The sequence below is a fragment of the Bos grunniens genome, chromosome 17 (genome assembly GCF_055505025.1).
Source record: "Bos grunniens cultivar Pamir isolate PY7600 chromosome 17, Bosgru_T2T1.0, whole genome shotgun sequence".
In the NCBI taxonomy this organism is placed as follows: Eukaryota; Metazoa; Chordata; class Mammalia; order Artiodactyla; family Bovidae; genus Bos; species Bos grunniens.
This window is the reverse complement of record NC_141181.1, coordinates 6,418,862-6,432,566: the sequence shown is the minus strand read 5'-3', so window position 1 is coordinate 6,432,566 and position 13,705 is coordinate 6,418,862. Positions and strand designations below refer to the sequence as shown.

General features: G+C 40.6%; 1 protein-coding gene across 10 annotated transcripts in view; it reads left to right on the top strand.

The window, feature by feature from the left end:
- The window catches only part of FHIP1A (FHF complex subunit HOOK interacting protein 1A), a 308,835-nt gene that overhangs the window by 176,285 nt on the left and 118,845 nt on the right, over window positions 1-13,705 (top strand). For all 10 annotated transcript variants that reach the window (XM_086346317.1, XM_086346327.1, XM_086346321.1 and 7 more), the window contains one exon: window positions 12,259-12,491. In XM_086346317.1, the coding sequence (XP_086202443.1) occupies window positions 12,387-12,491 (105 nt within the window). In that variant the 5' untranslated portion in view covers window positions 12,259-12,386. The remainder of the gene's footprint in view (window positions 1-12,258; window positions 12,492-13,705) is intronic.

Below are 13,705 nucleotides of genomic sequence, written 5' to 3'. Positions count from 1 at the left end.
ACTGCAAGGTGTGGTGTCTGAGGTACAAGGTGATTAGCATTTATTCTAATGTTGGAATAGAATAGAAGTGATTTTGCTGTTCACATTCAGTTTTAAAGGCTGTTGCCAAATTGCTCTTTGCAGGTAGAATAGCAGTGTAATTTCTCACCTGTGGTGTATGAGATGGACCCATTTTTACTTTTCCTAAGTCCCCTCTTGAAATATGTAAATCTGGACATTGATAATATACGACTGAGGCCCATGTGGTTGTTACTGAGCAAGAACTTTCAAGTTAAATTTTTTTGCCTCTGAAATTTTTCGGTGATCCTAAATCTTGCTTTTTATTTATTAGTATGAAATCTTGATGATAAACTGATTATAACAATAATATATATGTGAGTGGTTAACTACTTTAAACCATAGATTTTTATTATGAACTTCTAGAATCTTTTGCCTACTCTTGGATGAAAAAATAGTCTTTTAAATTTTGGTTCGGCAGTGATACCATTTGTTCAGTTCAGTTCAGTTCAGTCGCCCAGTCGTGTCTGACTCTGCGACCCCATGAATCACAGCACGCCAGGCCTCCCTGTCCATCACCAACTCCGGGAGTTCACTCAGACTCACGTCCATCGAGTCAGTGATACCATCCAGCCATCTCATCCTCTGTCGTCCCCTTCTCCTCCTGCCCTCAATCCCTCCCAGCATCAGAGTCTTTTCCAATGAGTCAACTCTTTGCATGAGGTGGGCAAAGTACTGGAGTTTCAGCTTCAGCATCATTCCTTCCAAAGAAATCCCAGGGCTGATCTCCTTCAGAATGGACTGGCTGGATCTCCTTGCAGTCCAAGGGACTCTCAAGAGTCTTCTCCAACACCACAGTTCAAAAGCATCAATTCTTCAGCACTCAGCCTTCTTCACAGTCCAGCTCTCACATCTATACATGACCACAGGAAAAATCATGGCCTTGACTAGACGAACCATTGTTGGCAAAGTAATGTCTCTGCTTTTGAATATGCTATCCAGGTTGGTCATAACTTTCCTTCCAAGGAGTAAGCATCTTTTTATTTCATGGCAGCAGTCACCATCTGCAGTGATTTTGGAGCCCCCCAAAATAAAGTCTGACACTGTTTCCACTGTTTCCCCATCTATTTCCCATGAAGGGATGGGACCGGATGCCATGATCTTCGTTTTCTGAATGTTGAGCTTTAAGCCAACTTTTTCACTCTCCACTTTCACTTTCATCAAGAGGCTTTTTAGTTCCTCTTCACTTTCTGCCATTTGTTAGTTTATTATATTTGCATGTAAGGAAGTCTTTCATTAATTTTATGATCACAAAAAGTTAAGAAATGGGGAATTATTAGGTTACCATATAAGTGCTATGCAGACGCTCAGTCGTGTCTGACTGTTTGTGACCCCATAGACTGTAGCCCTCCAGCCTCCTCTGTCCATGGGATTTTTGGGGCAAAAATACTGGAGTGGGTTGCCATTCCCTCCTCCAGGGTATAAGTGCTCTGAGTGCTAACACTATTCCGCCTGTGTGAAGTCGGGATAGCTGTGTTGGATACTTCAAGCACCGCTGACTTACTGCACTTCATGATGTTTACGTGCACAGAAGGCACCAGACTCTTCACGGCCCATTTCGTAGACTGGTGAAGAAAGGTCCTTGGTCCTTATTGGCATAGGACCATGTTCTTTGAGCCTGTTGCTAATACTAGAAAGATGCTAATCACTTTGTGCCTCTGACGCCACACCTTGCAGTGCTTTGGAGTTGGGGTGTAAGTATCTAACCAGCCATCAAATTTGTGAGGCTCTGGGGCTTGCCCTGACTGTTACTCAAGATCCTAGTTACTCACAGACTGGAACAACCCCTAAGCTGCTGAAATGGAACTTTTTGTATTTCCAAAGTCACAAAAGTTCCATGACTGTCTCTTCAGTAATACTTTTAGAATTCGAACTGGCTGTTAGCCTCTGTTTTGGGACTCTATATGAATGCAATTTAAAGGGGCTTATAAACATTTTTGAAGGCGGGCAATTCATGGACCCTTTTTAGAACTGGCTGAAAACTGTAGTCACCTCTCTCCAAGGAAATATGCCCACAATTTGTGAGATTTGTGAATATGTGTGAAATTTTATTGTTAGTACACTTATTGCTCATAGTACATCTTAAACTACGAATGGATGAAGGACGTTTTTGAAAAGGAGTTTTTCTTTCCTGTTGCTGTTCCAAAAGGTAATCAGCACATCAGCTTAATTACGCTGCAGGTTGCATATTTGAAATTTTTCGCATAAAATCATTTGAAAGACTGCTGGTACGGAACTAATTCTGATTGATAGAGCTGCAAAGACAGCTATTAAACTAAGCAGCATAACTTCCCAAAGCTACCTCCTTTTCCAGGGAAAATGACCAAGACATGTCAGTCAAAAACTTAAGGGTTTTGTTTTTTTTTTTTTCCAGGAGAATTTCTTGAGAAGAACTTCATTAGTATGAGAGAGTTCTTAGAAATTCAGAGCATCTACCTCAAATCCCTGCTTTAAAATACTTCCCTGTGGAATTTGTCAGATAAATTTATCTCTGAATTTACCTTAGCTAAATTTTAGAGTTTTACAGCAGATATTGTAACTGAGTTACCCCTTTTAATAGGTTTCAACAAAATAGTTATGTGACTGGATGGTGCACACTACCAAAATTATAGTGATTGATTGGGTTGTTGGGGAGACTTTGCCCAAGAATGGTCTGGTTTTCACATTCTGACAAATCACTCCACGTGTGGAAGAGACTTTCCTGTTCAGTCACCAATGAGCTGATGTCTCAACATTTGCTATAATTTTCAAAAGCTATAATTTTTACTGTCCAAATCTTTGCCACTAGGGGTTTAGTTTCTTAAGCAGCCTTAAAAATTAAGTCCCATAACAAATTTTTGGTATGTTTTAGATAATAACTTTCATTTTTCTTCTTCATTCATTCTGCTTATCAGTCACTTGCATGGTGCTTGGGTTTGACCCAGTTGGCTGGCAACTTGTTCTGGTGAAATTAAGATGTAAAACATGGTGGAATTATTTCCTGGCATTATTAACAGTTTTCTGAAATCTGGTTACTGTTTTGAGGCATGCATTTATCAAAGCCTGAAACCATTTGGAATGCACGCATTGCCAGCATTTTCTCTGTTTTCACCCTATGTGTTAACAGGTTACCTACAACTTAGGGGAACAAAACAGTGTGTGCTTTGCTGAAATGATGGATAGCGAACTGAGTGAGCCAACAAGTTGAGGGAGGCTTAGGACAAGGTCCAGGAGTCAGGGGCTATTGGATGCTGGCTTTATTTTCCACAGCCCCGCATTCCCATGTGATACAGTAGCAAGAGAGAAAAGGAAACTAGGCCAGAGATTAGAGCTCAGGGAGGATGTCCTCTTAATAGATTTTTATAAGGCTCTACAGAGAGGTTGTCTGAGGCAGTTTGACCCAAAATGAATCCTCTGCCATCACTATTAGTTATAATTGAGGGCACACAGCTCCCCTCTCTTCAGGCTTTCCCAATATTTGAGGAGTCTTCACCCTTAGATGGAATTTTATTTGATTAGCACATTTATATTAATAGACTATGTATTTAATAGCAGCCAATTCAGAGCCTTCTAAAGTACATTTTAAAACAATGAGTTTTTTTTTTTTTTTCCTACTGGCAGTTGCTCAGGAAAAAAAACCAACCAACCAACTACAGGTTATATTTTGAGATGGTTGATTTCTATGCTCTGGATTCCTTAAGTGAAATATGCTTTACTCATAAAAAATATTACAGATAGAATCCCATTTACAACTGGGATTCTTACAGAGATTTTTGTACCATGGCTGTCATCCTCTTTTAATAATTGTTTCTGACTCTGTGCAACTCCAAGGGCTGTAGCCCACCAGGCTCCTCTGTCCATGGGATTTCCCAGGCAAGAATACTGGAGTGGGTTGCCATTTCCTTCTCCAGATTATCTGATTACTCCTCCACAATTAGTATAATGGTTGCAATAAAGGATAGAAAATAATGACTTTTGAGCTGGGAGAGACCTGAGAAATAATTATTTAATCCTAATTACTCCCCCAAGCAAGGTTTCAAACCAAGAGCCTCCTGCTGCCTTAGACCCCATCTCCCAGTCAAAGCTTAAGTCTCTGAGTAGGGACCTTATGTTTTCTGCCTTCCATGCTTGGAGAACTGAGCTAAAAACTCTTAGCGCTGATACTTTGTTGCCCATTTTAAATCCACCTAAACTCTGATCATCTCTAGAAACCAGCCAGAATATCAGGAGGGAAGGAGAAGGGAAGATGGAAAGGGAACCTGCCATGTTTGTCCATCAAATTCAAGATTTAGTGACTTGCTATGAAAAGAGCCTGGTGTGCTGCATCCATGGGGTCGCAAAGAGTCGGACGTGACTGAGCGACTAAACTGAACTGTGAAGAGTCGGCCTTACTTCTCATATTTCTAGGTCTCTCCTACCTGTGCTCTTGACCTCACCTTTCTCCTGATCCTCTTGCTCCATCAGAATATTTGTGTGTGTGGGCGGCGGGAGGGGGTGGCGGTAGGGTGGCGGGTATCTTCAAATTCTCCTTGATAGTTGATTCCTTCTCGTTAGATCTGCAAACAGGATCAGTTTTCCCTTAACAAAAATGTTCCCTAGGCTATGTCTCTCCTTAAGGTCACCATCCATTTCTTTCACTTTAGGAGTTTTAAAAATAATCCGTTATTAGAAGATATTATATTTAAATACTGTATGATATCACTTATATGCAATTTAAAAGCAATATGAATGAATGTACATGCAAAATAGAAACAAACAGATTTAGGGGCTTCACTGGTGGCTCACTGATGAAGAACCTGCATGCCAATGCAGGAGATGTAGGTTCAGTCCTTGGATCAGGATGATCCCCTGGAGGAGGAAATGGCAACCCACTCCAGTATTCTTGCCTGGATAATCACATGGACAGGGGAGCCTGGCAGGCTACAGTTCAAGGGGTCACAAAGAGGCAAACACAACTTAGCAACTACACAGATACTTAAATATGGAAAAGGATATTTAAATATGTTAAATTGAAGGATGGTATGAGCTCAGTTCAGTTCAGTCATTCAATCGTGTCCCACTCTTTGTGACCCCATGGACTGCAGCACACCAGGTTTCCCTGTCCATCACCAACTCTCAGAGCTTGCTCAAACTCATGTGCATCGAGTTAGTGATGCCATCCAACCATCTCATCCTATGTCATCCCCTTCTCCTCTCACCTTCAATCTTTCCCGGCACCAGGGTCTTTTCCAATGAGTCAGTTCTTCGCATCAGGTGGCCAAAGTATCAGAGCTTCAGCTTCAGCATCAGTCCTTCCAATAAATATTCAGAACTGATTTCCTTTAGGATTGACTGGTTGGATCTCCTTGCAGTCCAAGGGACTCTCAAGAGTCTTCTTCAACACCACAGTTCAAAAGCATCAATTCTTCAGCCCTCAGCTTTCTTTAGAGTCCAACTCTAACATCCATACATGACTACTGGAAAAACCATAGCTTTGACTACATGGACCTTTTTTTGCAAAGTAATGTCCCTGCTTTTTAACATGCTGTCTAGGTTGATCATAGCTTTTCTTCCAAGGATCAAGTGTCTTTAAATTCCATGGCTGCAGTCACCATTTGCAGTGATTTTGGAGCCCAGAAAAATAAAGTCTGTCACTGTTTCCACTATTTACCCATCTATTTGCCATGAAGTAATGGGACTGGATGCCATGATCTTAGTTTTCTGAATGTTGAGTTTTAAGCCAACTTTTTCCACTCTCCTTTTTCACTCTCATCAAGGAGGCTCTTTAGTTCTTCGCTTTCTGCCATACGGGTGGTGTCATCTGAGTATCTGAGGTTATTGTAATTTCTCCCGGCAATCTTGATTTCAGCCTAGCATTTTGCATGATATATTATGCATATAAGTTAAATAAGCAGGGTGACAATCAGATCAGATCAGATCAGTCACTCAGTCGTGTCCGACTCTTTGCAACGCCATGAATCGCAGCACGCCAGGCCTCCCTGTCCATCACCAACTCCCAGAGTTCACTCAGACTCATGTCCATTGAGTCAGTGATGTTATCCAGCCATCTCATCCTCTGTCGTCCCCTTCTCTTCCTGCCCTCAATCCCTCCCAGCATCAGAGTCTTTTCCAATGAGTCAACTCTTCGCATGAGGTGGCCAAAGTACTGGAGTTTCAGCTTTAGCATCATTCCTTCCAAAGAAATCCCAGGGCTGATCTCCTTCAGAATGGACTGGTTGGATCTCCTTGCAGTCCAGGGGACTCTCAAGAGTCTTCTCCAACACCACAGTTCAAAAGCATCAATTCTTCGGTGCTGAGCCTTCTTCACAGTCCAACTCTCACATCCGTACATGACCACAGGAAAAACCATAGCCTTGACTAGATGAACCTTTGTTGGCAAAGTAATGTCTTTGCTTTTAAATATGCTATCTAGGTTGGTCATAACTTTCCTTCCAAGGAGTAAGCGTCTTTTAATTTCATGGCTGCAGTCACCATCTGCAGTGATTTTGGAGCCCCCAAAAATAAAGTCTGACACTGTTTCCACTGTTTCCCGTTTCCCCGTCTATTTCCCGTGAAGTGATGGGACCGGATATCATGATCTTCGTTTTCTGAATGTTGAGCTTTAAGCCAACTTTTTCACTCTCCACTTTCACTTTCATCAAGAGGCTTTTTAGTTCCTCTTCACTTTCTGCCATAAGGGTGGTGTCATCTGCATATCTGAGGTTATTGATATTTCTCCCGGCAATCTTGATTCCAGCTTGTGTTTCTTCCAGTCCAGCGTTTCTCATGATGTACTCTGCATAGAAGTTAAATAAACAGGGTGACAATATACAGCCCTGACGTACTCCTTTTCCTATTTGGAACCAGTCTGTTGTTCCATGTCCAGTTCTAACTGTTGCTTCCTGACCTGCATACACATTTCTCAAGAGGCAGATCAGGTGGTCTGGTATTCCCATCTCTTTCAGAATTTTCCACAGTTTGTTGTGATCCACAAAGTCAAAGGCATTGACATAGTCAATAAAACAAAAGTAGATGTTTTTTGGGAACTCTCTTGCTTTCTTGATGACAGTATGAGATAATGTTTTATTAAATACCAAAATATGTACATTGTGAGTTCAGCCTGATAGTGAAAGATATTAAAATATAGTCACTGGTAGTTCAGGGAAAAAATGTGATTTTGACACATTTATAGCTCTTGTAAGTATTGTAGTTTTTGAGAGAGACTGAAATTAGAGGTCTGTTTGGGAGTGACATTGAAGGAATTTTTACATTGGAAAGAAGTATAAGCTATATGACTAGAATCTAGGCTTTTATGATTATGTGGTATATTTTATAATTTTGTGATACGGAAACGTATTTTTCTGCTTTTTTCAAAATCAAATAAAAATACGTACTTTCAAAAAAGGGCAAATAAAGACACAGGTAATTCTTATGTTGGTTATTGTGTCTTCAACAACATTTAATAGAATTTTCCCCTCATTATTGATGGAAAATATTTCTGTATATAATATTAGTGATATATATAAATGTGACTACTCAGTAGTGTCTTGGGAAATAATATAGTCAGTTCCATCTTTGCAGTATAGAACCTGTGTTGATATCTCGGCATACATACATACAGACAGACAGGCAGACATGTATTTTGACAGCTCATTTCTCCACTCCAAGACCAAAAACCTCAACTACCACACCACAATAATACTAGCAACCACTGTGGGAAAAAAAAGAGTCATTTGGGTATTTTTTATTGGTGGTGGTTTGTCTGAGGAACTGAAAAACGTCAGTCCTTTAAGAGCTGAATGATTTCTAGAGCTTTTTCTTGGGCATGAAATTCGAGTTGATGTACCCGTTTGCATTTATGGGGAGAACGGGTGGCGTGTGGGCCGGGGGCAGTGAGCTTGGCTCTGAGCTTGGCTCTGCCCGGTCCCAGCTCCTGACGCCGGCGGCTGAAGAGAGCAGAGGGCCAGTGGGGGTGACATGCAGTGATGGCGCGTGACATGCATGCATGATCTAACACCTGTCGCCTCTCCTGTCTGCCCACAGCCTTTTGCTTACTTTTGTCTTGTCTTCACTTTGGATTTTTAGCTGTTATCTGAGAGTTAAAGAAAAAGCTTGGAATTGGAAAAAGGAAAGGCTGATAATGGGAAAATGCAGAGATAGGTTGAAAACCGTGATGCTTTCGGAAATGTGTCCTTTACCCATCACTCACAAATATGGAACCGTTGCTTTCAGTTCTGCTCTGTCCTGGGGCCACGCCAGCGCTTCGCCATTCTGGCCTGGGAATGAGAGAGTGTGGCAGGAACCAGCTGGCCTCTGGGTGCTGGGGTGGTGTTTTCATTGGCAGGGTCTCTGGACTTGCCTCCCCTTCTCTTTTCTCCCAAGTTCTCTTGATGTTGTGGTTTCTATAATCATGGCATATTGATATTTCCAGGCATCTGCCTCAAGAGTATGATTGGATAAGCATCAACCAAGTGAAATGTGTTTTTGTCAGAGAAGATACAGTTTCCTTAAGGGACTAGGGTCAGGGATTACAAGCATTACAAAGGAGAATATAGTTTCTATAAAGAGCACTGGACTGGGAGTCAAGAGACATTTCTGTCTCTCTCAGAGCAAACCTGCAGGACTTGCCTACTGGTCCCGGGGCTGAGACCCTGTGCTCCCAGTGCAGGGCCCCAGATTCAGTCCATGGTCAGGGAGCTAGATCCCGTACGCTGCATCTAGGACTTGGCACAAATAAATAAATACCTAAAAAAAAAAAAAAAAAGAAGCAGCAGTTGTAATAGTCTGATTAGAGATGAGGGATGTTTGGGCTAAGGTGGTAGCAGTGGAGATGAAGAAATATTTTTTTAAAAAGAACTAACTAGTAAGATTGTGGCCTTGGCTAAGATATTTGTCCTGTCTGTACTATGGCTTCACTATCTGAAAAAAATGGCATGTGAAGTCCCTTTGAGAACTAACATAAAGCATCTTAGAAAGCACGTTTCTATTTTTGGTTTAGAGGCAGTTGGCATGATTTATGTTCCCTTAATGCCTTCGAAGAAGAATCTCAGAATCCTGGAGCTGGAGGACATCTGAGAGACTCTTCTACTTTTTCAGCCTCTGGAATAAACCCAGGCACTCTGATTTTTCCTGTTGTTACCATCTAAATAAGAGACCTCGACATTTTCAAAGAGATACAGTGTTTAGGACAACAAGGAAATTGAATCAGAATTTCTTTTCTCTCTTATCACTTGAAACAAGGTTGCACACTAAGATGTTGTCTAGAAGGGCTAGCCTGCTAATCAGAGTGAAGCGGGAGGATCGTAGGGAGTGTGCGTGCATGCATGTGTGTGTGTGTGAGTTTGAACACGTACCTGGGTGTGAGTGGACGGCCACTCCTGACTTTTAAACACCAATTGGGCCCATTGAAATATGCCTGTCAGTGGCAGAGAGCCATGGTTGTCATTGGACAGTGTCTCATTGAAAGCACATTTGTTTTATTAAGAATTCACCAATTTACAGAATAAAACATAGTCACGGAAGATAGAATTTGACTGTTCCTTTCAGGTGTATCAGATATACAGTCCTCCTTCCAAGAGGCCTCCCTCTTTCTGCATACCTGTTCCTGACATTCTCCTTAAAAAGCATTTCTTTCCTCAGATGACTAATTCTTACCGGTTTTCTATTCTTATGTACTAAAATTTATTTTAAAGCTCTTTTAATGTTGGCTGGTGCGTCTTCTACACCCACCAGCAGAAACATTGCGTTAACCAAAACATTCATTTGGTTCCATGAGAGCTTGTGGAAAAACCTGGATGAACATTTTGATCAACCCAATACTTGTTTTGCATATTCCTTTAACTGTCTTCCAGTGTTTTGCTCTGCTTCCCACAAAGAACTTGACCCATAAGTCTAACCTGAATCATCATCTTAAGTCCACCTCTCACATTTCATTGTTTATAGGAGGAATAGTTGATCAGTTTGATCAGTGTTCTTCTTGTAATACCTTTCATATTACTCGGGTGAAAATAGTGGCTTGGGACTTCACTGGCAGTCCAGTGGCAAATACCCTGAGCTCCCAATGCCAGGGAACTGGGTTCCACCCCTGGTCAGGGGACTAGATCCCGCATGCTGCATTTAGAGTTTGCATATTCCACAACTAAAAATCCCACATGCCGCAACTGAGGCCCAGTGCAGCCACCAAAATAAATACTGAAGAAAGAAAGAAAGAACACAGTCTCTTAAAAAAAAAACCAACTCTGTTGTCACTGCACATCTGGAAGTTTTATCATGGACTTTGTTTTTCAGTGCTCTGATAATTATAGCTCCTTTCCCCAGTACTCTCTCTAGTCTGTACACTAAAAAAACATAATAATAACATTTTGAACTGTTGTTGTTGTTGTTCAGTGCTCTGTCATGTCTGACTCTTTGCGACCCCATGGACTGCAGCACACCAGGCTTTCCTGTCCTTCACTATCTCCTGGAGTTTGTTCAAATTCATGTGCATTGAGTTGGTGATGCTATCGAACCATCTCATCCTCTGCTGCCCCCTTCTCCTTTTCCCTTCAATCTTTCTCAGCATCGGAGGCTTTTCCAGAGAGTCGGCTCTTTGCATCAGGTGGCCAAAGTATTGGCGTTTCAGCTTCAGCATCAATGAATATTCAGGGTTGATTTCCTTTAGGATCGATGGTTTAATCTCCTTGCAGTTCAGAGGACTGTCAAGAGTCTTCTCCAGCACCACAGTTCAAAAGCATCAGTTCTTTGGTGCTCAGCCTTCTTTATGATCCAACTCTCACATCCATATATGACTACTGGAAAAACCATAGCTTTGACTATTCAGACCTTTGTTGGCAAAATGATATGTCTACTTTTTAATACACCGTCTTGGTTTGTCATAGCTTTCCTTCCAAGGAGCGTCTTTTAATTTCATGACTGCAGTGATTTTGGAACCCAAGAAGATAAAATCTGTCACTGCTTCTACTTTGCTCCCTTACACGTGCCATGCAGTGATGGGACCAGATGCCATGATCATAGTTTTTTGAGTGTTGAGTTTCAAGCCAGCTTTTTCACACTCTCCTCTTTCACCCTCATCAAGAGGCTTTTTAGTTCCTCTTCACTTCTACCCTTATAGTGGTCTCATCTGCATATCTGAAGTTATTGATATTTCTCCCAGCAATCTTGATTCCAGCTTGTGCTTCATCCAGCCTGGTATTTTGTATGATGTATTCGGCATATAAGTCAAATAAGCAGGGTAACCGTATATAGCCTTGATGTATACTCCTTTCCCAGTTTTGAACCAGGCAGTTGTTCTGTGTCCAGTTCCAACTGTTACTTCTTGACTCACAGGTTTTTCAGGAGACAGGTAAGGTGGTATGGTACTCCCATCTCTGTACTCAGTCCTTTTTTGGGCTGATGAAACTGAGGAGATAATACTAATATCTTACTGCTTTTGTCAGAGTTATCTCCACACAACTGGATACTATTATCTATATGTTCTTTGACCTCAGTATCGTTTTTCTCCTCACTGACTCTGTTGGAATCTGACTTTCTTTGTATTTTATCTACATAATTCATTTTTCATTGATAAATAACACTGCTACTTTTCATTGATAAGTGTGCTGTGCTTTACTTACACTAAGTAAGCACTATCTTGTTTTTGATGGATCGTTTCTATCTGATTTGTCAAGGTTACTTGGAATTCTATTTTTATATTTATTTTTCAGGGAAGTTAGAAACCTTAACTTAGTTGGTAGCCACGAAATGACTGAGAATGTTTTAAATTCCATTATGACAGTCACTGATTTTAAAAAATTGTTATTATTGGACCCGGCAGTCTGGGTGCTGTGCTATTACTCCCCTGAGTTATGTCAAGCTATTTATTTTAGTCACTATTAACTAAAGATTTTTCTGTTTCTTGGTGTTTTTAAACACCACCAACATTGATAATCGTACTTTATTGCTTGAAACTAGATTTGAATGGTTTAGAATAATAATCTAGAGGGTTGTGGTTGGTGGTAGTAGAATAAACTCAATAATTTTTTAATTTATTCATGTAGCTTTGGTAGCATCATTTTATATTTTTAGTAGCAAAGTGAGAGAAAAATATAAGAAAGGCTTTGGATTGAGCTTAAATGTCTATTTTGTAGATATTTTGCTCAGTGCTGGACTTTGAGAATGTCTGTGCTTTGATTTTAATTTAATCATATCCTATTTAATATATGAATTTAATGGAATGTGTGTTTTTTTTTGTTATTGTCATTACAGATTTCAGAAGGTGACAATGAAACGTGAAGAAGTTACATTTCTACTGTGATACTTGAAAATTAGTGGCTGCCTACCAAATTTTCATGAAAATTAAATATGACTTAGGAGCATTTGATTTATGAAGGCTTATGATGTCATCCGTTGCGACAGAGAGCAGAATCCAGAGGGCGGTGAGCCTGCAGGGAGTTGACCCAGAAACATGCATGATTGTATTTAAAAACCACTGGGCTCAGGTAATGTGTGAGTTTCACCCTCTCTGCTGGTTAGGTCATCTTAGGGGTTTCTATTGGGCTGATCTATGGGTCCCTACCTGTGTGACAAGTAACTAGGCTTCCAGAAACATAGGGAGGAAACCTTTTTAGGTAGGAAGAAAAGCAAATTTCTCTTCTTGCTTTCCTAGAATAGGTAGCTGGTTAAAACCTTGCTTTTCATGAAAGCAATTACAGGACGTGAATGTTCCCCAGATATTTTTAGAGGAGCAGCAGTTGGCCCTCAAGTGACTTGTCTATCACTTTGCAATATACTTGACCATGAGTACATCCTCTTTCTTCCCCTTCTCCTGCTGATTTTAACTCAGTCCTTAAACTCTAACAATACTGAAAGACATATTTATTAAGTATTTGCCAAGTGCTGTCCTGAATACCACAGATGCCTTGTGTCATTTAATCTTCTCCACAAACTGGTAAGGCAGTTAGTTTTAGCTTCCTCATTTTACAGATGAGGGAATGGAAAATTGTTAGCTTGCCTGAGGTTATATGACTAGTGACTTTCCATCCAAGTACTTAGACCTCGGTCCCATGACTCGAAGAGTATGGGACCTCTGTGCTCTACCATTTTTCAGGCTTGTGGTCCCTCTGTCATTTAAGGAAGGAAGGTAGCTAGAAGTATCTGAATTCATTACAAAGCTGTTTATAAAAGGTTTTTTAAAATTATTATTATTCATTTTGACTTCTCTGTGACTCTTCTTGGATCTACTTATATGAATAATTAAGGGTTGAATGGTCAGGAAATTTACCAGCTTGCCCCTTCCCTCAGCGAGTTTACAAGGGGAAAAATAAATAAAATTGGCATTCTTTACTACTTGTCCACCGTTACACTCCCCAGGTGAGCTGGTAAGTGGCTATTTATGTGACAGTTTTTTAATGACTACCCAATTCCTTCCTGTGGCTGGAAATAGCACATAAGTTAAAGCACCAAGCCTGTAGATTATAGCAGTTACAGGGACACAGTTTAGATCAAAAACAAAATCAATTCTGCTTCTGGGTCATTAACACTTTGTAGCTTCTTGTCACTATTCAGTGCAAAGCTTCTAAAATTCTTTTTCTGCATTTCCCTTTCTCTGACTTTTAACTGTTAAAATCTTAATGGGTTTGCCCTGGATATTAAGGGCACATCTGCTTTAGCAATGGGAAGAAAGTAATCCAGGAGTTTTCCAGATAATTTGCGT